Below are 24,076 nucleotides of genomic sequence, written 5' to 3'. Positions count from 1 at the left end.
TAGCGTATTTCTAAGAAAAGTAAGATAAGCACATCTTAGATTAAATTTAAATAAATGCCTAGGGTATACAAAGAATTAGCCTATATATTATGTAAGTGAAAACACCTCTAGCCTATTTTTAAAAGATATTTCATCAAACACAAGTGAACACAACTTCTTTAGACTTTGGTAAAACCTCTTATATTAAGGATATAGACTCCTGCCTTTTACACTTATAAACTGTGGTAAGTGCAAGGAGGAGAATCACGGACTAAAGAAATAACATTATTTGTAAAGAGAAATAAATAAGAAACTCCCAGGTGATGGTATTTTCCCTATAGCCCAGGGTGCCTGCTCTTTTGAAAACTTTTGTTCTCAGAGCAATGTATAGGTGTGATAGCAATCGTTCCTGTTTAAGAGATAACCTTTAATGCAACTTTTTATCCCCTTTAAAGTGGATGCACACGGTGTTTTAGCCTAGGCTCAAAGCTGAATATTCTCCCATCATTTTAATAATTGTTCAGGCATGTCCTATGACCATTATCCTGAGTTTCCTCAAACAGCCCCCCACCAGCACCACCCCCATGTTCTGCTTATTCATATTCCCTTCACCCTTTCCTCTGCTATTATCACTGGTATCTCTGCCTGTACTTGAAAGTAAAAAGCAATTCCAGATTACAGCAAACTCAGTGGCCTTGCTCCACGGTATGGCCCCTACTGAAGAGACAGAAAAGGGGAGAAGCATGAAGGACCATCAGTTAAAATCAGGCACTACCAGAAGCCCAGCTTGTTTTTTAGAAAGAGGCTCTTAGACAGGTTCCCCACGGAGAAGTCTTGACTGGCTTGGAGAACAGGAAGAGTTACTTCACAAACACCACTGTGTTGGAATTTCTAGAGGCCACCCAGGCCAAGAAGACATCCCTGAGAGAGAAGAGATACACATAAACTTAGAATTACAGCCTAGTCTTTCTGAATTCTGTCTGAAATAGCTTCATTAAGATGAAATGATATCACCCCATACAAATACAAGGGCAGTGGGCCTTAATTAAGCTTAAGCAATCCTGATTCACTGAAGCAGATTTGATGTAGGAAATATCAATACTTTCATAGATAGAGGTAAATCCCAGGAAAATTGGGGAGATGGGCAAAATCTTCAGAACTTCTCTTGCCCCACCACCCACCCCTACTCCTGCCACACTTAGCACCTTCTTATGCTATTTACCACTTAGCATAATGATTCTCCTCAAATTCTAATCCCTGAGTAGCTGGATTTGTGCTAAGGAGAGAAGCTAAGCTCATATCCATAGTCACTAACAGCTTAAGGTGTTACAATTTTTTAAAAGAGCATATGTAACTGAACATAATGTAACCAAAAAGCAAAAATTGTTAATGATATCATCTTTGTCTATGTGGCAAATGTAAGCTCTTTTTAAGCAGGGGAAGCTTTTCTAGTAGCCTCTACAATCAGACATACATACGGCAACCTAGTTTACCTAAGGTCAGGTGATGCTGATTACATATGCTCAGGGTTACCCAGTTTTCCTGCAGTTAACTGAGCAATACATGAATTACAAGAAGGGAAACTGTGAGCTCACCTGCAGTGCTTCACCACACATTCACTGCTGCAGTACTCATTGTCCCAGTCCTTACTCACAACTGGAGGGTTCTCGCAGCCAGACCTCACACATCGAGGCTGGGGTGAGAGTGTCACAGGAGACCCACTCACCAATTCAACATCCATTTGAGAAGGAGACTCAACCTATGAGAGGAAGAGAGCACCAAAGACGAATTAGATTGCTACTTACTTAACTAGCCAGCTAGTCAAATTAACTGGGAGCCAATGGAGTACCGGGTATTAAAATCCTTCACATGCAGGGACAGAGTCCTAAAAGTGTCCTTGGTGTCCCCCTCTATATGCAGCTTTAGAACTTTGCCAAGCACACTGACATGAAGATTCTTCCAATCAGCGGAATGCTGGCCACATGCTAGTACTCTTTAATTTTAATCTTATCACTGACTTTATTCCACACTTGAATAATACTTCTCTGAAAAAGTCAAAAGTAGAGTGTGAGTAGAGGCTGGTTTACCTCAACTAGGATTGGGAGGGCTAAGAGAGACAAAATATGCCATTAGAAAAAGGGAAAGACCTTGGATATTTCATAGTTTCCTGCTGATGGGGGGTTATTTTTCTTTAAATGATGGCTTCATTAATTGTGACCTGGAGTCTCAAAACAGACCCATAATTTATTTAAAATGAGTACTGGTGATGTACAGATTAAAACGAGGGTAACTGGCATCTGTTTATGTCTCTTTGGAAAGATTCAATGATATGAACCAATTTTTTTCAAGCTATCCATCCCCCACTTAAAACATCAAGCCAAGCGGCAGAGATGTAGGAGAAATGGAAGAATTTGTATCTCCAAAGTTTAGGATCCTTGGATAGATACCTCTGAAAAACAACTCTATGCTTAGGCTGTATCCTCTCGCATAGAACTGCGGTATGACTTGCTTAATTAAGGGGTGGTCTGTCCCAGACCACCAATGTTTCTCACCAAGAACGCTACAGATTATCTTGGGTAGGACAAGTCACAGTCACAGGGAACTCCTGCAGGAACTCCTGGTTGCCAGACATTAAATGCTTGTAGCAACCTCCACTTTTATTGGGTCAACCAAAATAATTCTACCTTGCTACTGGTATGGAGAAAGACTTGAAAACAGGCTTACCTCAGGAACTACATCTGTGATCATCTCACAGATTGTCTCAGGAGAGGTCTCCTCCACTGTATGGGCCTCAGGGCTGTTGTTCACAGGCCGCTCAGGACTACTTTCCACAGCTGGTGGGACTAAGGTTGTCTGCATTTTCAGAGTGGGTGGGGGGACAATCTTGATCTGCAGAGGAGGTGGCTGTTGCTGTAAATTGATTCGAACTTTCTGAGGTGGAGGCTGTTGCATGGCCTGAAGTGGGGGAGGCTGCTGCAGAATGGTCACTTGCTGCTGAGTGGGGGGCTGAGGCATCTGTTGCAGGGGAGGGGGTTGTAAGCGGGGTGGCGGTAGTTGCATGGAAGCAGCAGCTGCTGCCGCTGCCTGCAACACCGAGCGAGTGACAATTTGGGCTTGTTGACTGGGCTGGATAGTGGCTGTACTGGTTTGGCCTAGCTGGATCCCCCGGGAGGTCACCACTGTGGCTGGGATAACGGTAACCATCCCTCCTTGAGACATAGTAATAGAAGAGGGCAACATCTGTTTGGTAATAATCAACTTGGTGATATTGGGCTGACCGCCAGCCCCAGAAGATGCCTGGTTTGCCACATAGGAGGAAAGAGTGGAGTTAACAACAATGGAAGGGGACAGGGCAGGGGGCTCTGTTGAGGCTGGTGCTGGAGATGCTGGGTCAACAGTAGCCATAGGAGGTGGAGAAGGAGTCTGTGATGGTGGCACTGGATCCAATTCTACTGCTTCCACAGTGGCCTAAAAGACCCCCCCCCAAAAAAAAAAGTCATTGGGAAATGTACTCTCTTCCCCAGAACATAGTCACTCTAATCACCTCCCAAGAAAAGATATACAGAGTGGAAAAAAGAAAGAAAAGAGCTGTGGGAGTAAATAAGTCCCTGTAAAAGACAGACTGTGGCAAGGTTTATGTTGGAAATAATAGGAAACCTGTTATATACTTTTAAGCTTTTTTTTTTTTTTAAAGATTTTATTTATTTATTTGACAGAGAAAGACAGCCAGCGAGAGAGGGAACACAAGCAGGGGGAGTGGGAGAGGGAAGAAGCAGGCTCCCAGCAGAGGAGCCCGATGTGGGGCTCGATCCCAGAACACCGGGATCACGCCCTGAGCTGAAGGCAGACGCTTAACGACTGCGCCACCCAGGCGCCCCTACTTTTAAGCTTTTAATACAACATAGTATTTATAGGTCCCACAGGTTTTTGGTGGTATTTACTTCTTATAACTGCTAATAAGTAGCACCAAAAATCTGTTTATTGCTTTAAATAACCCTCTTACCTGACACTCTTGATTGTCTTTATATGCAGCCAGAGCCTTCAGATACTCTTTCTTGGCAGCTTCAGTTTTCCTCTTATACACCTACAGGAAAGGGAGAGACTGTTTAAAAAGTCCCGACAGTCCTAGAAAAGACTAATAATTCTGTATTACTTATCAGTGAATGACAATTCATCTCAGTTAAATACTGACAACTCTTTTTAGTGAATACACTTCTGGAAGCTAGTAATCAAGACAGCCTCCATGGCAGACTTTCCAGTGACCATGCATCTGAAAGTCAGCCAATCAGCAAGTCTTGCCAGAACAACTACACTTCTAAAGCTAGCACCAACCCATGCCCACTTTTATAATAGAAAACAACAAAAAAAAATCCAGATCCAAACATTATATAAGATCAATAGTCTGCTTAGTCTGGGATTGTGTCTAATGGGTATACTCCCCCTTAAGGAATGTGGCAAATTATTTGCAATGATGGACACAAGAATTCCTCCCATCTTGCATACTTTTTCTTCCATTGAGGGCTGAAACCTTTCCCCTTCCTTTGAATCTGGGATAGTTCTGTGAATTGCTTTGAGCACAAGAAGATGGCTGAAGTGACAGAGATCTTGCTCTAAGTCTGCTATACTATAAGGAAGCCAGTCTAGCCTTTTGAAGGATGAGAGGCCATGTGAATGGGCAGGAATCTAAGCCAACAAGTAGCACCCAAAGTCAGACATGGGAACAGGTCACCCTGGCCAGCCATACCAGCTATCATTTGACTACAGCCACAAGAGTGAGCCCAGGCAAGAACATCAGAAAAACCATCTAACCAATTCGCATTATCATGAGAAATAAACTGCCACTATTTAGAGCTATTGAATTTGTGGTTTGTTGAGTACAATAGATAGCTGTTATAAGTTATAAATTTCAGTTTTTTGTTTCATATATTAAAGTAGCAGACTCACTTTGACACAAGACCTAGTGAGTCTAGGGCAATGATAATTCTAGCCATCTTCAATGCTAACTATCGTATATTTACATAATATTATAATTTTCATTTATTTTTTGAGAGCAAGTGAGGTGGGGGTAGAAGTGGAGGAGGGGCGGGGGGGAATATTAAGCAAGCTCCACACCCAGTGCAGAGCCTAATGTGGGACTCAGTCTCATGATCCTGAGATCATGACCTGAGCTGAAACCAAGATTTGGATACTTAACCAACTGAGCCACCCAGGCACCACTATTTTTTAAATCCATATTAAATTTAGAGAGATTAACTATAGTTTTCAAGTTTATACTAGGCCAGTGAGAAAACCATAAACTAAACTAAATTCAAACTTAGGCTAGTGGATTTTAGAGATGCAATTTACCAAGGAATGGCCTAATTTTACAGATGGGAAAAAAATGGGGTTTAGATTCAGTGGATGGCTGTAACTTCTAAGACAAAGTATGATCTGTGAATGCTATTAACAAACAGTTGATGTTAAATAAGAACAACTTTAAAAAGTTAAAAGAACACTTAGTTTTTTATCCCCTTAAAACTTTCTAGGACATTCACTACCCACTAGTCCCTCCATGTTTTGTTCACCTGTTTTTGCTCCTCTCCAAGACTATCCCACATGGAGGCCACAATTTTTGACACCTCCCCAAAAGTGGCATTGGGATTCTGTCCCTTGATGGCAGCCTGTGTATCACGAAAGAATAAAGCATATGCTGAAACTGGCTTCTGAGGCTCGTTAGGGTCTTTCTTTTTTCTCTTCTTTGGGGCCTTCTGCTTTTTTCCTGCTTCCACCACAACTGTCTTCTGGCTGGGAAGTTGCTGCAGGGGAGAAAAGAGAATTACAAAAGGGAAGAAGGAAGTATCATGTCTGGAGAACTGTAAGAAAAGGACTTTTATATGGGGGAACTAACTAGGCACATGGATGGAATTTTCAGAAATGCTAAAAAGAGGCAATAGGTTTAAGACATTAGTAAAGTATGTGAGGACCAATTAAAATGGGGATTGGGAAAAGCATTATAAACTGTAGACTGAGAGGCAGGACCCCATACCCAGAAAAGAGCAGAGGAGATGGCAGGGCAGGAGCAAACAATACTGAGTAGGCTCTGTATGCCAAGAGTTTTATCCCAGAATATCATGGCAGATTTGATTTTGGCAGGGAATGCCTCACCCTCCGGAAATCCTCAACACCATCCTCATGAAGTGAACTAGTAGGTGAAGGGGTGGTTGAAAGACGATCCTCAGGTGACTGGGCAGGTGGCAGGATGGTGCCACCCCCTAAGCTCAAACCAAGTTGAGAACTCAGTTCTGACTGATCAATGGTGGTCAACTGGCTATGCCCCATCAAGCCAGATGTCATGTCTGTCATTGGTACATCAATTGTAACAGGTGGGTTGGCACTATACTGAGTTCCTATAGAATGGTCCAAGTCCTGAGAGAAGCAGAAGGACTAATTAAACACTAAATATAAAAAAACACCACTCTTTCCCCCCACTGAATTCAGGACAGTTTATAACTCTTGCTTATCCAGATTGTATCATCGTTTAAAGACTAAACATCAAATAATTTATATATAAAGTATATTAAGCTTTTTAATAAAGTACAGAAATTATTAAAGTCACTTCTTTGTATTCAAAAGCCTGTTCTAAAATAATGAAAAATATCCAGAGAAGTCTTAATTTTGGACAAGTTAATTTAAAGAACAAATAAATTATTCAGTAATCTGGAGGTAGTGATGACACCTAGGGTAAAGAAAAACTTCCTGTACTCTCCTACAATAATGGTTTTTAAAGTTGTAACACACAGGCAATCAAGAGTAAATAATGCCAATGTTAGAGATGTTTGGCATCAAATACAGTGTGAAGATGTGCTACTGATGAAAATGTGCTGGAAGCCCAAAACACTGATTTATAACATACTAATCCACAATTAATACATTTGGTTCAGACTGGTTTTGAATAAATCTCTCAACATGCCAGCTATCACACTCACATTTTTTTTCACACTCACATTTTAATCCTAGGATGTGATGGCAATTATAGAAGGGGAACCCCCCCCCAAATCATAATCATTTTCATATCCGGTTGAACACTGGACATTTTATAATTTTAAATCATTTTCAAGTAAAATTGATTCAAATGATAAATTTCCTTCAGGGGAAATTAAGTCTTTGTTGGTGAGCCCCTAAACACAGAATGAGAACCAAGTAATATTCAAGTGTAGTAGAGAAGAGAGAGTCACTTTTATCTCCCCTAACACCACCAAGCTCACGAGCTTGGGTAAGCTTGATAATGTTTTGCCCCTTACCATGGTCAAGCCCCCACTCAGGAGCCCCCCGCCCTGCTCCATCAAGCCATGGGTCATGCCCACAGGCATGTCCAATGTCTGGACCCCATATTGGGCTGAAAAGCTGCCATCCTGAGAGGAGGAGGGGTCTGCCAGGTCATCAAAGTGGCCAACCACATCTGAGACAGCCAGTGAGGGATCAGAATCCAAGGAGATAGGTGGGATTTCAAATTCCTCATCTCCCAAGCTTGGTGTATGGAATGTCTGTAGGGGGAAAAAGGGAAAAAAAGTTAGTGGGAAGAGGAGGAACGGCATACTGCTAAGTGAAGAACATGGCTGGGTACTGGAGTTTCTCAGCGTACCTTTTTTCAGCCTGGATCCTCTTTTTGTTTTCAATTTCTTAGGACCTATTTAATTTTACAGATAAACCTCTCTTCCTCATACCCTTGGTCATATGGCATATACAAGGCTGCCAAAATCAATCACAGTTTTCAGTTTATCTTTGCCATCTCAGTTGTCCTATCATACTTATTGTTCTAATGAGTGACTCAGCACTGTTAGTAAGGACCCAGTCTTTATAAACTGTTTTGCCTATGATGCTTAAAAACTCTCCAAAGATTCTAATAGACAGCAGTTATTTTGCAATACACCTGAACTATCAGACCACAGAAATTCACTGTCAACCAGATAATTATACTTTTGACTACTGTTTTTAGGTTCCTTTGAAGCAAATCCTAAAAGGTAGTGTCACGGGAATGATATCCTCTTCTAAGACATCTACACTTAAGAGTTCCAGCTTAGAAATCATGATGTTGGGGCGCCTGGGTGGCACAGCGGTTAAGCGTCTGCCTTCAGCTCAGGGCGTGATCCCGGTGTTATGGGATCGGGCCCCACATCGGGCTCCTCCGCTATGAGCCTGCTTCTTCCTCTCCCACTCCCCCTGCTTGTGTTCCCTCTCTCGCTGGCTGTCTCTATCTCTGTCANGTGTCACGGGAATGATATCCTCTTCTAAGACATCTACACTTAAGAGTTCCAGCTTAGAAATCATGATGTTAACAACAATTAAGATTACGATTTGTACGGCATTTTTGGAAAACCCAACAATGCCAAGATAAGGTTAATACCGAGGAGAAAAACCTTCATAAGAGCTACAGCCAAAAGGCAAACTGATTCTCTAACATTCCTAGTCTTGCTCTGACAGAGCCTTTTCTGCAAGAGAGGAAGAAAAAGATTAGCTTGCTATAAAACGCAATTCCTTCCTCTGAATTCAACTACAGTAACAGACTCTTACTATACTGAATGGGTCTACCATTAATGGAGCTAACAGACCAATGTCTGAACTAAGATACATTAAATGCTATGGTTCCTTTTTGACACTAAAAAACTAAAATGGTGACATCTGCAGCAAAAGCATTATAAATACTTGCAAGAGACTTTGGTGTCAGGTCTGGATTCAAGTTCCAGCTCTGCCACTTACTAAAGGACTCTGACGGGGTCTTCCTCATCTATAAAATGAGAGTTCTAACAGTACTCTCCTTATATTGTTATTTTGTTTAATAAATATTAATCATTACTGTTAATGATAATATATATTTTAAAAGATTTTATTTATTTACTTGACAGAGATAGAGACAGCCAGTGAGAGAGGGAACACAAGCAGGGGGAGTGGGAGAGGAAGAAGCAGGCTCATAGCGGAGGAGCCTGATGTGGGGCTCGATCCCATAACGCCGGGATCACGCCCTGAGCCGAAGGCAGACGCTTAACCACTGTGCCACCCAGGCGCCCCTATTAATGATAATATTAATATCCTAATTATTATTAACTTGTGACCTGATAATCTATAATTATAGATAATTGGAATTTTAGAAACTTTAAATTCAACCAAACTATCACATGGCAGAATAAATATCAACTGATTGAAGATCAAATTCAATAGGTACCTACATTTTCCCACCATGATTAAACAATGCATTAAGAGTTCCTCAAGGTTATTATAGACCCAGAAGGGTCTTGTTAATATCATTTTAATTTTTTTTGTTTGTTTTATTTATTTAAGTAACCTCTCTACCCAACGTGGGGCTTGAACTCACAACCCCGAGATTCACTCACTCTTCTGACTGAGCCAGCCAGCTGCCCCACCATTTTTATTTTTATTTATTTATTTATTTAAAGATTTTTATTTATTTATTTGACAGAGATAGAGACAGCCAGTGAGAGAGGGAACACAAGCAGGGGGAGTGGGAGAGGAAGAAGCAGGCTCATAGCGGAGGAGCCTGATGTGGGGCTCGATCCCATAACGCCGGGATCACGCCCTGAGCCGAAGGCAGACGCTTAACCACTGTGCCACCCAGGCGCCCCTATTAATGATAATATTAATATCCTAATTATTATTAACTTGTGACCTGATAATCTATAATTATAGATAATTGGAATTTTAGAAACTTTAAATTCAACCAAACTATCACATGGCAGAATAAATATCAACTGATTGAAGATCAAATTCAATAGGTACCTACATTTTCCCACCATGATTAAACAATGCATTAAGAGTTCCTCAAGGTTATTATAGACCCAGAAGGGTCTTGTTAATATCATTTTAATTTTTTTTGTTTGTTTTATTTATTTAAGTAACCTCTCTACCCAACGTGGGGCTTGAACTCACAACCCCGAGATTCACTCACTCTTCTGACTGAGCCAGCCAGCTGCCCCACCATTTTTATTTTTATTTATTTATTTATTTAAAGATTTTTATTTATTTATTTGACAGAGATAGAGACAGCCAGTGAGAGAGGGAACACAAGCAGGGGGAGCGGGAGAGGAACAAGTAGGCTCATAGCGGAGGAGCCTGATGTGGGGCTCGATCCCACAACGCTGGGATTACGCCCTGAGCCGAAGGCAGAGGCTTAACCGCTGTGCCACCCAGGCGCCCCCCACCATTTTTATTTTAAAGAAGACATTGCTAGAAAGAAATTTCCAGCTAGTAGAAACTAGGGAGAAAAAGAAAGTATGCCTGTGAAATGCCTAATCTCTCTGAATCACTTTGGCAAACTGGAAAAAAAAAAAAAGTTTCCCAGAAGAAAAAAAGATATATATGTACTTAGCTTCATTTCTACATTTTCCTCCTCCACGATCCTTAACATGGTAAAAATTTGGTAGTTATCGGAGATGTAAACATGAGAGTGGCACAAGGAACATAAGAGCAAGCAGTTCTTGATGGGAAAAACTGAACATCTCCCCAACAACTGAACTTTTCTCAGCACATAGCTCGTAATTCTTACATGAAAGCTCTGAACTTCAGGTCCATGACTCTTTCTGAAATTTGAGTTTAGGTTCATGTGAGATTTTTCAAGAAGAGAGTACAAAGACTTCTACCAAATTTTCAAGCAAATAAAGTTATGGGGATGGGAAGAAGGATCAGGGGAAACATTTACTGTACTAGATCAACAGTTGTATGATAGTAGTTTTCAATTTTTTACAAGATACAGATTGCTTTGACAAAGCAAAAGATGCCTATCCTTTTCAGCTTAACAAATAAAAAGACAGCTCTGCCAAGATATGAAAATGATACTATTTGTTAAAGACAACGGAAAAAGAGTAAAAATTCATATCCCAAACAGGCAACCAGTGTTCTGCAAAGGACTACCCCTCATAAACCATCTGGAGTGCTCTCATGGACTACACTAAAAAACGAGACATGCAGAGATTCCACTGTATTGAGTTAACAAGGCATTCTTTCTATGCACCACCCCCTGGGAATGTGGAAACAGCTTTGTTATTCAGTATCCATAGCTTTAATGTTGTTTTTTTGGGGAGGGTTGTTTTGTTTATTTGTTTCTTCCCTAAGTAAAAAAAAGTAAAATAATAGCAATGATCAAGAATACAGAGGGATAAACTACAGGCTAGAATAAACACAAGAGATTCACTCTAAAGCTCTTTTCCTACCACAAATGATCTATAACATTAATTACGGGGAAAAACCAATAATGAGTATCTAGTTATTTTATTTTAGTGGATCTACTACATCACTAGACCATTCTCTACCACGTATAAAACCAAGATAAAACTGTAGCAAATATTCAGGTAAAAATAAGTGATTTCAACCTAGAAGGAGAAAACAGAACATGATGTAGCTACCCTCTCATTCAGTCTTCTTTTCCTTCTCTGATAAATTCATGGGCCATTTTGAAGGAGGAAACAATCTGGGAATTACAGTTTATAAACAAGGATGCTCAACTATTTAGAGAACCAAAAAATTAAAAAAAAACAAACACGTTTCTCTCTTCTCCTGAGATTTCCCCATGCCAAAACATATAACCCAGTATTTCTTTAAATAGTTTGTGTAGATTACTCATTTTAAAGAAATTTATTTTAAACCAACACTTATTTACTCACAGTACACTGGTACAATGGATCCTTAAGATAATTCATTGTTCTTAAAAAATGCTATAGCAGTGAAAATTTTTAACTATTCAGCCTGAAATAATTAACTGGTTCTAATATTAAAAATACTTTTTCTAATAAAAAATAGGCATCTTTATATTATTTCCTGAAAGTGCTCAAAGCACAGTATCATTGTGTAAGAGCCAACAAGAATGAGGAAAGCAGAAAGATTAAACTGTCTTCAGATAAAACTTCCCTGTGTCAAGCAATGCTCTAACAGATCCTAAGCCCTCCCCTCTGGATACTTACTCCTTAGAAATTTTTAGTATTATTTCTTATTTAGGTATAACTTAAGTGCACAAATTTAAAGTATATAGCTCAAAGAATTTTATATCTGTAAACATCCAATTAACCATTACCCAGATCAAAGATACAGAACATTTCTATCACTGTAAAATATTTTGTCATATTCCTTCCCAGTCAGTACTCTCTCCTTTTGTTTTTTGTTTTTTGTTTTTTTATTAAGTACTCTCTCCTTTTGATAACAAGTACCACTATTCTGATTTTTATTACCATAGTTTCACATTGTCTATTCCTTATATTCATTTAAAAAAATGAACTTAAATAGTGTCTACTCTTTTATGTCAGGCTTTTTACTCAACGATATATTTTGGAGATCACCCAAGGTACATTTATTAGTAGTTGAGGTCTTTTTTTTATTGCTGTGTAGTATCCTTTTTTACAAAAGTACCAGTTTATAGACATTTGGGTTATTTCCAGTTCTTAGCTATTATGAGTAAAAGTGCTGTCAACATGCATGTTTTGGTGACTATATAAACTCATTTCTCTCATGTGTACATCAAGGAGTAGAACTGCGGGGTCATAGGGTAGGTACATGTTCACCTGTAGCAGATACTGCCAGTTTTCCAAAGTGATTGAATCAGTTTACACTTTAATCAACAATGATTAAGAGTTATCTGCTTCCTTGCAAAATCTTGTGATTGTCATTGTTTTTAATTTTAACATTCTAGTGGGTATACAGTCATGCTCATTAATTTTAACTGGCATTTCCCCAATGAGTGATTATGACACTCTTTCATATGCCTAATGACAATCTGGATACCCTCTTTTGTGAAGTGTACGTTCAAATCTTTTGCCCATTTTTATTTTTATTATTTTTATTTATTTATTTATTTTTTTTAAAGATTTCATTTATTTATGTGACAGAGAGACAGCCAGCGAGAGAGGGAACACAGCAGGGNGTATTTTTATTATTTTTATTTATTTATTTATTTATTTTTCAAGATTTCATTTATTTATGTGACAGAGAGACAGCCAGCGAGAGAGGGAACACAGCAGGGGAGTGGGAGAGGAAGAAGCAGGCTCCCAGCAGAGGAGCCCGATGTGGGACTCGATCCCGGAACGCCAGGATCACGCCCTGAGCCGAAGGCAGACGCTCAACGACTGTGCTACCCAGGCGCCCCTTTTGCCCATTTTTAAATTGGATTCTTCTACATAAATATTTGATATATCCTGAATATGTGTCACATATGTGTGTTCAAATATTTTCTCCCAGTCTGTGGTGTACCTATTTAATTTTTTACTGAGGTCTTTTGATGAAAAGCCGTTCCTAATTTCAATGAAGTCCAATTTTTTGATTTTTTTTTTATGATTAGTACTTTTTGGACAACTATCTTTTTTCTTGCAAGAAAACTCTAAATATCACTCTTTTTCTAAAAGAAAAAGTTAAAAAATATCACCTTTACCTAGTTCTAAGTTATATTGGGGGTGGTTCACAATAAGACCAGGTGCAACAAAAACCACAAACCAATTGAAATAAAGGTCAAAAAAAAAAAAAGGGAAGGGAAGGTGAAGTTGTAATGAGAAGAACTGTTAGCAACGACAAAGACCTAAGCTAAAGGAAGACACTGAAATTTAATTGTGAGCTTCTTGGCAAAATAGTTTTGTTTTTTAAAAAATTTCTTAGTCATAAAAAAACAAAGGATAGACTCAAACCTGGAAAGTTTCTTGATGAGACCAGTGTGAAATTTACCACACTCTAAATTTAAATCTGATTCAGAAGAAATTGGCAATGAAGCACATTCATGTGGATGAGGCCAATGTGAGATTTACAACACTCCAAACAATGAAATTAAACCATGGAGATATTCAGAAGAAACTGGCAATGAGACTGGAAAGCATCAAAGAGATTTAGTTTTATATCATTTCTAAATCTGTTGTTCATTTGAGCCACACTTTCCCCTCCTTAGAGAATAACAATAACCAATAATGGCAATTAAGAAATCAAACTAGCAACTGTCCCTTTTCAATCTAATTCTCATTCACGAAAATATTAAGGTTTAATACAGGATAAGCTTACTCAACAGCATTAGAATTCTTAGGCCAAAACAAACAAACTAAACAAACAAAAAACCCACTAATGCAAGTGGTTAACATCAGTTTTGGGCAGGGGGAGTACTAAAATTCTCAAAAAAAGACATCCTAGGCTCAAGACTAAGTTTTCAAAGATCGGGAAATTTATTTTTTTTCTGTTCTAAATCTTTCTATTTTGCCCTGCAATCTATCTAAATCTAAAATCTAAACAAGTGATATGTATCTATATTATGACAATGTTTTAAGGAAAGCTTTTTCACAAATACTAAAGCACCTCATCATAACCATTACTTCTGCTTCACAACATCACAAGAAACTATTATTACAGCCATTTTACAGCGAGGGAATCTGTGACATATAAAAGTGAAGTGTCCTGCCCAAACTCTGAGTCACTGGCAAACAGAAACACATGTTGTACTCAACTCCATGTTTTCTGGCGACTATTTCCTTTCATCCTGTCACTAGCAAAACAAGCTTGTAGGTAAACATAACTACTATTCTTTTTTTTAATCCTCGAGTAGGAAGTTTAAGTGAAACAAAGACCCTACAACAGAGCTAGTTCCAAGAATGAACACGTTTACAGTTAACCCCTTAAGTACTCCTCCCTTACCCCAATTTCTTTAGCTATAGTATTTTCTTCCCGCTGTGATGCCCATAGGTTGTTGTAGTCATTTCTCCCCAATAAAAGGAAACAATTCCACCCTGTCTTCCAGTCCAGAATCACTCTGAAATGGGTTAGTTATTTTCAAAGTCCGGCTTTTCTGATGACAGCAGCTTCCCGGGCCTTCCCCTTAGTCTTCACAGGCTCTGGAAGCAGCTGCCACTGTTCTCTAAACACCAATCGTGGCCCTGCTTCCCAGTCCCCGGCCCGGGCGTCCGCGCTCTCCTCCCCCCCCCCGCCCCCCCCCCCCCCTCCCCCCCGTGCTCACCTCGGCCCCTGACAGGAAGGGGTGCGAGGGCCCTGTGATCGTCAGGTAATTGTCATTTCCTCCGGGAAACTGGAAACCAAAAGAAAGCCGCGGGGATAAGTTAGGGGGAGTAGGGAGTTAGCATGGAGCGACGGATTCTGTCCCCGACACTCTGACAACACTCCCAAACCCCGCTCTCTTCTCCCCTCCCCTCAGCCGCCTCTCCGCCCGGCTTCCCGCCTCCGCTTCCACTCGGTAGGCCGCGCTCTCTCGCCAGCCTTCTTAACGCTCAGGTTCCTACCTCCATCTTCACACAACGGCTACCACCGTCTCAGTTCCCTCATCGCTCCCACCACCCCCACCGGACTCGAACTGCCGTCACTTCCGCAAGGACGCGCGTCGCTCTCCGCTGATTGGAAGGAGAGCCGCGGGGCTGTTGCCGGGAGGGCCGAGCGGACGGAAAGTGTAGCTACCGCCCCCTGGAGCTTGGTGGGATAATGGCAAATAGAAGAATTGGAGACGTCCCTGGAGGTGCTGTGCGAGTATTACAGTCGCTCCGACCGAGAGAGGAGTTCAGGGGAGAGCAATAGAGACATGATCTGGGCTAGAGGGGCCAGAGATCGGTAGATTGCGCGGCTAGAGAGGCCGGAGGTAAGTGGCTGTAAGAAGTCGGGCGGACCCGGAATCCAGAGGAAACGGGACCATGACTTATGCTTATCTCTTCAAGTACATCATCATCGGGGACACAGGTAACCTGCGGGCGACTGCCCTCACGGCTGGGGCGGGGATCCGAAGTTCACAAATCGGGGCGTGGGGCGGGGCTCATTTAGTGGGCTGGGCGATTAAGTGAAGAGCGGGCGGGGGCGGGNCGGCGGGGCGGGGCTCGGGGCTCCCCTTCCCCAGCCCGGGACGCCCGGACTTGAGATTGTTCTTGGGCCGCGTGACTCTTAGAACGTGCGTCTTCCTCTTTTAGGTGTGGGGAAGTCATGTCTCCTCCTGCAGTTTACAGACAAGCGGTTCCAGCCTGTCCACGACCTCACAATAGGTAAGTCCATCTACCTGTCCCAGAAGAGATAATGAAACCTGACTAGCTGAAGTGGAAAGTTAGCAGGCTTCGGTATTGAAAGTAAAAAGTTCCCTTTTCCTATTTTTAAGCTAGTCCAAAGTTATGTTAAATAAAGAGTGACGAACTAAATGGTGATAAATGGGGAGTGGTGTAAAGGGGAGTAAATCATTTAAAGGTAAGTTCAGAGATGGGCGTGAGGTATGGATTCTTTGCCGTGGGGTTTTTTTTTCCTTTAAATATAATTTGTATGTTTATGGAAAACTCCACGAAAGCTTAATTATTTATTCAAAAACTCACCTTTTGCGGTTAGTGCAAACCTCACGTGTGTTTTTCAGAGTGATCACCAACATGCAGATTTTTGTGTGTGTTGAAGAGGAAAAAGTAAATTTAAAGAGCCCTGCCAGACTTAGAGTTGGAAGGTAGATGAAACAAATGACTTTTAAAGAAAAGAGTGTAGTAGAATTTCAAAATCACATTCATGACCATGGAAGGTGTAAACATTTGCTGCACATTTGTGTTGAGGCAGGGCCTGCTGGGACTTTAGCAGCCCCTTCCTTCTAATCTCCATAACCCTACTCCAAATGAATAATGTATATGGAACCGGCTTTCTAGCCTTGCAAATGCAGTTTCTGGCTAAAATCCCTTAACTCCCATTTATACCATCCCAAATCCCACCTTATTGAAATCTGAAGCTACTTCTCCCAAACACCTTATTCAGAGCCAAATAGCTAATGGGGTTAATTAAAAAGGAGTTAGAGGATAACATCTACAGGTAAATCTTTGTAAGTTGATATGAAGTAACCACAGTGTAAGAGGTGCTAATGATACATAGTACTTTACCAGGCAGACATTGTGCCTGTTCATAAGTAGCTTACAGTCTTCCAATGTAGGAGGTGGGGCTGGGGCAATACTGATAAGTAAATTCCTATGGTAAAAGGGGAGGAGAGACTGTGACCTTTATCTGGAAAGGCTGAAAATTGATGAACAAGAGTTAGCCAGGCACAGGGGTGGCAGAGATGGAAAAGTGCTCAGGGCAAGAGAGAATAATATTTGCAAATGCTCAGGAATGACAGATCAGGCTACCTTTGGAAAACAAAATAATTTAATACGGCTGGAGCATGAAATTTCAAGTGGAGAGTGGCAAAAAATAAAGCTGAGAATAAATTAGGGACCAAGTTATGAAACAGCTGAAAGTAATGAGCAAATGACAAATTTTATTTTATTTTATTTTTAAAGATTTTATTTATTTATTTGACAGAGATATAGAGACAGCCAGCGAGAGAGGGAACACAAGCAGGGGGAGTGGGAGAGGAAGAAGCAGGCTCATAGTGGAGGAGCCTGATGTGGGGCTCGATCCCATAACACCGGGATCATGCCCTGAGCCGAAGGCAGACGCTTAACCGCTGTGCCACCCAGGTGCCCCCAAATGACAAATTTTAAACTGGAGAGATGGGCGATCAGGTTTTTGCCAGAGTCCTGTATAGGCTGTGTTTCTTTCTGAATTCAGAGTAATGTACCAAGATAAGACAGTTGGATAGAAAATATGTGCAAAATATAAGGATCTCTGAATGCATAACCGGGGGAAGTTGCATAAAAGACAATTTTATTTCTTAATTCGCCATTGAAATTCCATTTCTGTTGTCCAGAAAGGAAAAAAAATCTAGTGACTTTTTTTCAATAGCTATCACTGTTCTTGATGAAGCAGTCTAGAATAGTAAGAGACATTTTTTATATCTAATTAACTGCAGCATCATAGAGTTGAGAGAGATAGTCCAGATAATGTGTGGGGCCACCTATCAGCCCTTTAGCAGAAGCTACATTAGTGCTCTTTCTTATTTGGAAATCAGAATTCCTCTAGTAAAGTACTATATAAACATAGAACATAGGACAAATTGTCTGACTTAGGATGAAGTATTTTCAGTTTGAGCGACCTTCAGTTTTAAATTTTGTCCTAACATTACTTGAAAGAAGATGAATGCCAGGTAAACCAAAATCTTTATTCAGACTATCAGTTTCCATACTCTATGAGGAAGGCTATTTTCCGGTGAACTGTGGGACTTAGTAGAGATCTGCAGTGTATCATTCTTGAGAAGCTATTTCTTAGGTAGGCTCTTTTCTCAAACAAAAAATTTACGGAATTGCAAAAAACAAATATTGGACTAGAGTGTGAGTTTGAGAAAATGTTAGAAAATATTTCAAAATTTTTAGATTTTTTAAAAAGTTACAAAATTAAACTTTAATTACCTAATGAAATTTAAGCATTAACATTACTAAAAATTTATTTACCTTTTCTACTTCTTAATTAGTTTCATCTCCATAATCTGCTTTTTGGTTACATTCCTGAGGTCATTATCACCTAGATTACAATTCTTACTGCTAGGACGAAAATGAAAATTTAAGAAACACAAAATTAATTGTAATGAATAGCAGCAATGGGCTTAGTGGTACTGAGTACAGACAGAGAAGGAGTAAGTTGGCACATTGGGGAAAAACATGAACCTCTCAACATGGGTGATATTTGTGAGAATCACATCCTTTCTTTTGCTCTTCATTGACAGGTGTGGAGTTTGGGGCCCGTATGGTCAACATTGACGGAAAACAAATCAAACTGCAAATCTGGGATACGGTGAGAGAGAACAGGATAACTTATTCCCTGACCAAGATCCAAACAGAACAGTAAAGGCTGTTGTGGGGGCAAGGGGCTATGAGGGTGGGGCTGATGGTGGAGATGAGAGTAAGGGAAGAATTTTCACTTTCATCTGTTACAGTTAAAATTCTGAATACCGTATCTTTGTATTTTTCTTTTATTTATTTTTTAAGATTTTATTTATTTGAGAGCGCTAGAGAGGGGGAGGGTCAGAGAGAGAAGCAGATTCCCTGCTGAGCAGGGAGCCCAATGCGGGACTCCAGGATCATGACCTGAGCCGAAGGCAGTCATTTAACCAACTGAGCCACCCAGGCGCCCTGTATTTTTATTTTAAATTACCCAAGTAATGTATGAGTTTGTCCTAGTAAAAATAAAAGCAAACAATATTAAGTGTATAGAGTAAAATGTGAATGTCCCCTTTCACATACATAAACTTCTTCTTCCTTCCATTCCTGGTTTCTGCCTAACCGGTGTGAATGTTTCAGTGCTTACACTTTCAGACTTTTTCTTTGTGTTCAGATACATACACGTGTACAAATATATGGTAATGGTTTTGTTCTTGTTAGTTTTACATGCAAAGAATCATGGTAGAGTAGACCTAGCTATATGAATTAAGTTTTTTATTTAATAATTTCTGTGTTTTGGATACTTCCATGTTGATAACATATATCTCTGGTTCATTCCTTTTAACCACTATATAGACTCATAAAAAGTCTGTACCATCATTTATTTAACTATTCTCCCAATGATGGAAATTCAGGTTTCCAGTTTTCACCTTTGCAAATTTTCACTGAATGTCTTTGGTTACCACATCTTTATGCAAATGTTTGAGAATTTCTGTGGAATGCCTGCCCAGAAATGGAAATTCTGGGTCAAAGGTTATGCATATTTTAAAATTTGACAAATGTAGTCCTTCCAAAATTTAGCTTGACTTAGTATAATTTTGTTTTATCCAGATAAATTGCCTTTATGTGTATTATCTCATTTGATTTGTATCTTTCTTTTCTCTAAGGAAAATAATACTGTCTTTATTTGAAGTTAAAGGAAGGAAGCACAGAGTTCTTAATATTCAGCTAAAATCTGTTTTTCTTTACTTATTATTTGATTCTTTTTTTTTTTCCTAAACTCAGAGCTGAAGCCCTTATAACTGTAAGCAGTACACAGTGATATTTCCTTTTTTTCCTCCCTTCCCCCTCCTCCCATCCTCCCATCCTCTGTCTCCCTACACATGCAGGTATCTTTCTTAGTCTTAAAAGTACAGTTGATCCTTGAACAATATGTGTTTGAATTACACAGGTCCGCTCATGTGAATTTTTTTCAATAAATGTACTACAGTACTGTAATGTATTTTCTTAACGTTTTTATTCTCTAAGCGTATTTTACTGTAAAAATACAGTATTTAGGGAACTAATATACAAAACTTATTGATGAACATGATATGTTATGGGTAAGGCTTCTGGTCAGCAGTAGGTTATTAGTAGTTAAGGTTTGAAGGAGTCGAAGTTATACAAGGAATTTCGACTTTATGGCAGCCAGACTCCCTAATTCCTCTCTTGTTCCGGAGTCAACTGTAAGTTAACTTGCTGCTCTAAGCCCTTTTTGCAGAGTCTTTTTCTGGTGGCCTCTAAGGTTGTTAACACTTTTGGGTGCACTGATTCATTAAGTGCTTTTTAACTAGGATCATATTCTCTTGTACATTATGTGGTTGTATTTGCAATTATTTTAATAACCTTTTGCCCTTCTGACTAGACTTTATATCCTTAATAGTGGAAGCACTAACCACATACCTCTAAATCTTCCAAACTTGTTCTGTTGACTAGTTTTGTCTCTAGCCTTTTCCTCCCAACTAAGCCCAATAGGTATTATTCTATGTCTGTTGCCAAGGTTAAGTTCATATATTTCTTTTTTTTTTTTTTAAAGATTTTATTTATTTATTCGACAGAGACAGCCAGCGAGAGAGGGAACACAAGCAGGGGGAGTGGGAGAGGAAGAAGCAGGCTCATAGCGGAGGAGCCTGATGTGGGGCTCGATCCCATAACGCCGGGATCACGCCCTGAGCCAAAGGCAGACGCTTAACCTTTGTGCCACCCAGGCGCCCCAAGTTCATATATTTCTTAAACAGCTGTCACTCGTTCCCTTCTCCTTTTATTGTTTAGGCCCAAGTGTTCTTTGTCACTATTAACCCAAGTATGTATATTGCAACTCTACTTTTATTATCTCCTGGTTTTTATATTTCCCACATTGATAGATTTGCCTCCCTAAAGAGGCCACAGGACAAATTCTGAGCAGATGACAGAGTGAGGCCTGTAGATGTCAAGACTGGTAGTATCTAGTTCTGCCTTTTTAACTTAAACCTCTACCATTTCTAAAAATGGGTGTTTTCATGCCAGGAGACCCAGTTGCTGCCAGTTAGTTGTATGGCCACAGTTATGAGAGTGTCTGAGTGTTGGTTTGCTGGCTTCTGTGTTTTTTTTCCTTACATGGTAACATGAGACAGTGGATCATAAAATAAGAAAGTTGAGAGCCACTGCTCTTTTGACAAGATCCTCAAGGACCATAAGGCCTGATAGGCACTTGTGATGCAACTGACCTAGTTCTTTTCTGTTCCCTTTTAATAATTGTATTGCAATTATACTAATCTCTGTTGAATTATAAAAAGATATGAGGTTTCAGAATATTAAGTTTTCTATTTGAAATTTTTAAGCGATTCCGGCCTATAACGTAGTGTGTTTCTTGTCTGCCACTCTCTGGGCAAGCCTGATCATTTTTCCCTTGTCAGCTCTGATCTACTCATTGCTTAGCCACCTTGGCTTCCCATTTTGTTGACCCCATTCTCTCACATACTCCCAAAGTCATCCTACGTGAAAATATTTAGGGATTACCATGAAGGAAATTTTTAAAGAGATCAAGTTACCCAAAGTTTTTTGTTGTCACTGGTTCTGGTTATTGATAAGGATGTAGAGAGCCATATTACTTTTTGGTTTTTTTCTTTTTAGTAGGCTCCATGCCCAATGTTGGGCTTGAACTCACAACCCTGAGGTCAAGAGTCGCATGTTCCACCAACTAAGCCAGCTAGATGCCCCTAGACAGCCACATTATTATCTCTTTTCATCCTGTACATGTAATTGCCCAAATAACCCATGCTAAATGAATAGGCATTATACTGTAGTTACTATAAAATACTGGTCAATCCCAAATTCCTTTGTATTTTACTTCAGAATGCATTTTGATTCTTAGGAAATGAGCCTTTCTGGCTTTGTAGGAATTGATACTTCAGACTACAGTTGACCCTTAAACAATGTGGGGATTAGGGGTATCAACCTCTGTACAGTCAAAAGTCTGCATATGATTTTTGACTCCCCAAAAGATTAACTACTTTTTTTTTTTTTTTTACTTTATTCTAAGTAATCTCTATACCCAATGTGGGGCTTGGGCTTGAACTCATGACCTTGAGATCAAGGGTCACATGCTTTTCTAACTAAGCTAGCCAGGCACCCCCAAATACTTAACTACTAATAACCTACTGTTGACCAGAAGGCTTACTCATAACATAAGAAATGGATTAATACGTATTTTGTATGTTATATGTATATATATGTTATGTATATTTTATGTGTATATTAAGGTAAGCTAGAGAAAAGAAAATGTTATTAAGAAAACCATAATAGAGGGGTCCCTGAGTGGCTCAGTTGGTTAAGTGTCTGCCTTTGGCTTAGGTCATGATCCTGGAGTTCCAGGACTGAGTCCCACATCGGGCTACCTGCTCAGCTGGGAGTCTGCTGCTCTCTCTGACCCTCCCCCCTCTAGTGCTCGCTCTCTCTCTCTGTCAAATAAATGAATGAAAATCTAAAAAAAAAAAAAAATAACGGAGAGGGGTGTCTGGGTGGCTCAGTCAGTTAAGCATCTGACTCTTTTTTTTTCTATTTTCTTTTTTTTAATAATTTTTTTATTATGTTAGTCACCATACGGTACATCCCTAGTTTTTGATGTAAAGTTCCATGGTTCATTACTTGCATATAACACCCAGTGCACCATGCAATACGTGCCCTCCTTAATACCCATCACCAGCCTATCCCTTTCCCCTACTCCCCTCCCCTCTGAAGTCCTCAGTTTGTTTCCCAGAGTCCATAGTCTGTCATGGTTCATTCCCCCTTCTGTTTACCACCCCCCCTTTCTTCTTTCCTTTCTGACTCTTGATCTCAGCTCAGGTCTTGATCTCAGGGTTGTGAGTTCAAACCCTGCATTGGGGCTTTAAAAAAAAATTTTTTTTTAAAAATAAAACCATAATGGAGAGAAAATGCATTTCTAGTGCTGTGCTATAAAAAAAAATCTGGGGCGCCTGGGTGGCACAGTGGTTGGGCGTCTGCCTTTGGCTCGGCGTGATCCCGGCGTTGTGGGATCGAGCCCCACATCAGGCTNCCCTGCTTGTGTTCCCTCTCTCGCTGGCTGTCTCTATCTCTGTCAAATAAATAAATAAATCTTAAAAAAAAAAATCTGTAAGTGGACCTGAGCTGTTCAAACCCATGTTGTGTGAGGGTTGATTGTATATATCTTGAAACCATAAACACGATTCTTCTACTTGGGAGAAATTGAAAAGGTATTAATTCTCTTTATCATACCTCTATCTTAATTCTTTGCTGCTTCAGATTTGTTTAATGGGGTTGGACAAAGATACCTCTAACCAACGCAGATTGAACCACTCACTCTTTCTAGGCTATTGCTTCAACAAAGGTTCATGAACTGGACTGAGATGAAGAAATAAAGGGATTTTTTTTTTATTTGTTTGTTTTTGTTTTTTAATTAAAAAAATACATTTTATTTATTTATTTTGAGAGAGAAAATGAGTGGGGGTGGAGCAGAGGGAGAGGAAGAAGCAGACTACCCACCAAGCAGGGAGCCCAACGTGGGGCTTGTTCCCAGGACTCTGGGATCATGACCTGAGCCTATGGCAGATGCTTAACTGACTGAGCCACCCAGGCGTCCCAAGGATTTTTTTTAATATTGATTTATTCATCTTAGAGAAAGGAAGCATATGTATGCAAGTAGGGGCAGAGGGAGAGGGAGAAGGAGAGAAGCAGATGCCCCACTCAGTGGGGAGCCCAACATGGGCTTGCCCCTTGACCCTGAGATCATGACCTGAGCTGAAATCAAGAGTTGGACACTTGGGGCACCTGGGTGGCTCAGTCGGTTAAGCATCTGCCTTCTCTCAGGTCCTGATCCCAGGGTCCTGGGATTTAGCCTCACATCGGGCTCTTTGCTTGTTAGGGAGCCTGCTTCTCCCTTTCCCTCTGCCTACTGCCCTCCCTGCTTGTGCTTCCTCTCTCTGTGTCAAATATATAAATAAAATATTTTTTTTAAAAAATGGTGCACTCAACCCACCGAGCCACCACCCAGGCACCCGAGGGATTTGGTTTTAAAAGGCATTTTCTTTTTTTTTTTTTTT

At 40.1% G+C, this 24,076-nt stretch overlaps 2 protein-coding genes across 3 annotated transcripts; one reads left to right on the top strand and one right to left on the bottom strand.

Annotated features, from left to right (window-relative positions):
- Positions 1–157: 157 nt before the first annotated feature.
- On the bottom strand, positions 158–15,342 carry TOX4 (TOX high mobility group box family member 4). 2 transcript variants are annotated; one of them, XM_011235509.3, is made up of 9 exons: positions 15,222–15,342; positions 14,942–15,010; positions 7,260–7,502; positions 6,124–6,384; positions 5,544–5,774; positions 3,983–4,063; positions 2,704–3,447; positions 1,575–1,738; positions 158–900 (listed from the first exon to the last, which is right to left on the bottom strand). In XM_011235509.3, exons 1-9 carry the CDS (start codon positions 15,225–15,227, stop codon positions 840–842), a joined length of 1,860 nt encoding a protein of 619 aa, XP_011233811.2. In that variant the 5' UTR covers positions 15,228–15,342; the 3' UTR covers positions 158–839. The 2 variants fall into 2 exon arrangements, with proteins under 2 accessions (XP_011233811.2, XP_034504211.1); XM_034648320.1 differs by lacking the exon at positions 14,942–15,010 and having other exon boundaries at positions 15,222–15,292.
- Positions 15,343–15,421: 79 nt separating this feature from the next.
- On the top strand, positions 15,422–22,318 carry RAB2B (RAB2B, member RAS oncogene family). Its single transcript, XM_034648321.1, has 3 exons — positions 15,422–15,669; positions 15,894–15,965; positions 18,545–22,318. The coding sequence occupies exons 1-3, from the start codon at positions 15,624–15,626 to the stop codon at positions 18,664–18,666; spliced, it is 240 nt and encodes a 79-aa protein (XP_034504212.1). The 5' UTR covers positions 15,422–15,623; the 3' UTR covers positions 18,667–22,318.
- The last annotated feature ends 1,758 nt before the right edge of the window (positions 22,319–24,076 follow it).

Source organism: Ailuropoda melanoleuca, chromosome 20 (genome assembly GCF_002007445.2).
Source record: "Ailuropoda melanoleuca isolate Jingjing chromosome 20, ASM200744v2, whole genome shotgun sequence".
Classification (NCBI taxonomy): domain Eukaryota; kingdom Metazoa; phylum Chordata; class Mammalia; order Carnivora; family Ursidae; genus Ailuropoda; species Ailuropoda melanoleuca.
Note: the sequence above shows the minus strand (reverse complement) of the source record. Positions and strands in the feature narration are given on the sequence as shown.

What these genes read in the sequence shown, in the direction of transcription:
- TOX4 (XM_011235509.3), bottom strand. An exon ending in CCTTCCTGTCAGGGGCCGAG is followed by an intron (nt 7,503 to 14,941) that starts GTGAGCACGGGG and finishes TTCCCCCTACAG; the next exon opens with ACATTCCATACACCAAGCTT. An exon ending in AAGACAATCAAGAGTGTCAG is followed by an intron (nt 3,448 to 3,982) that starts GTAAGAGGGTTA and finishes GGGGTCTTTTAG; the next exon opens with GCCACTGTGGAAGCAGTAGA.
- RAB2B (XM_034648321.1), top strand. Translation starts at nt 15,624, where the DNA reads ATGACTTATGCTTATCTCTTCAAGTACATCATCATCGGGGACACAG. An exon ending in CATCATCATCGGGGACACAG is followed by an intron (nt 15,670 to 15,893) that starts GTAACCTGCGGG and finishes TTCCTCTTTTAG; the next exon opens with GTGTGGGGAAGTCATGTCTC. An exon ending in TGTCCACGACCTCACAATAG is followed by an intron (nt 15,966 to 18,544) that starts GTAAGTCCATCT and finishes CTTCATTGACAG; the next exon opens with GTGTGGAGTTTGGGGCCCGT.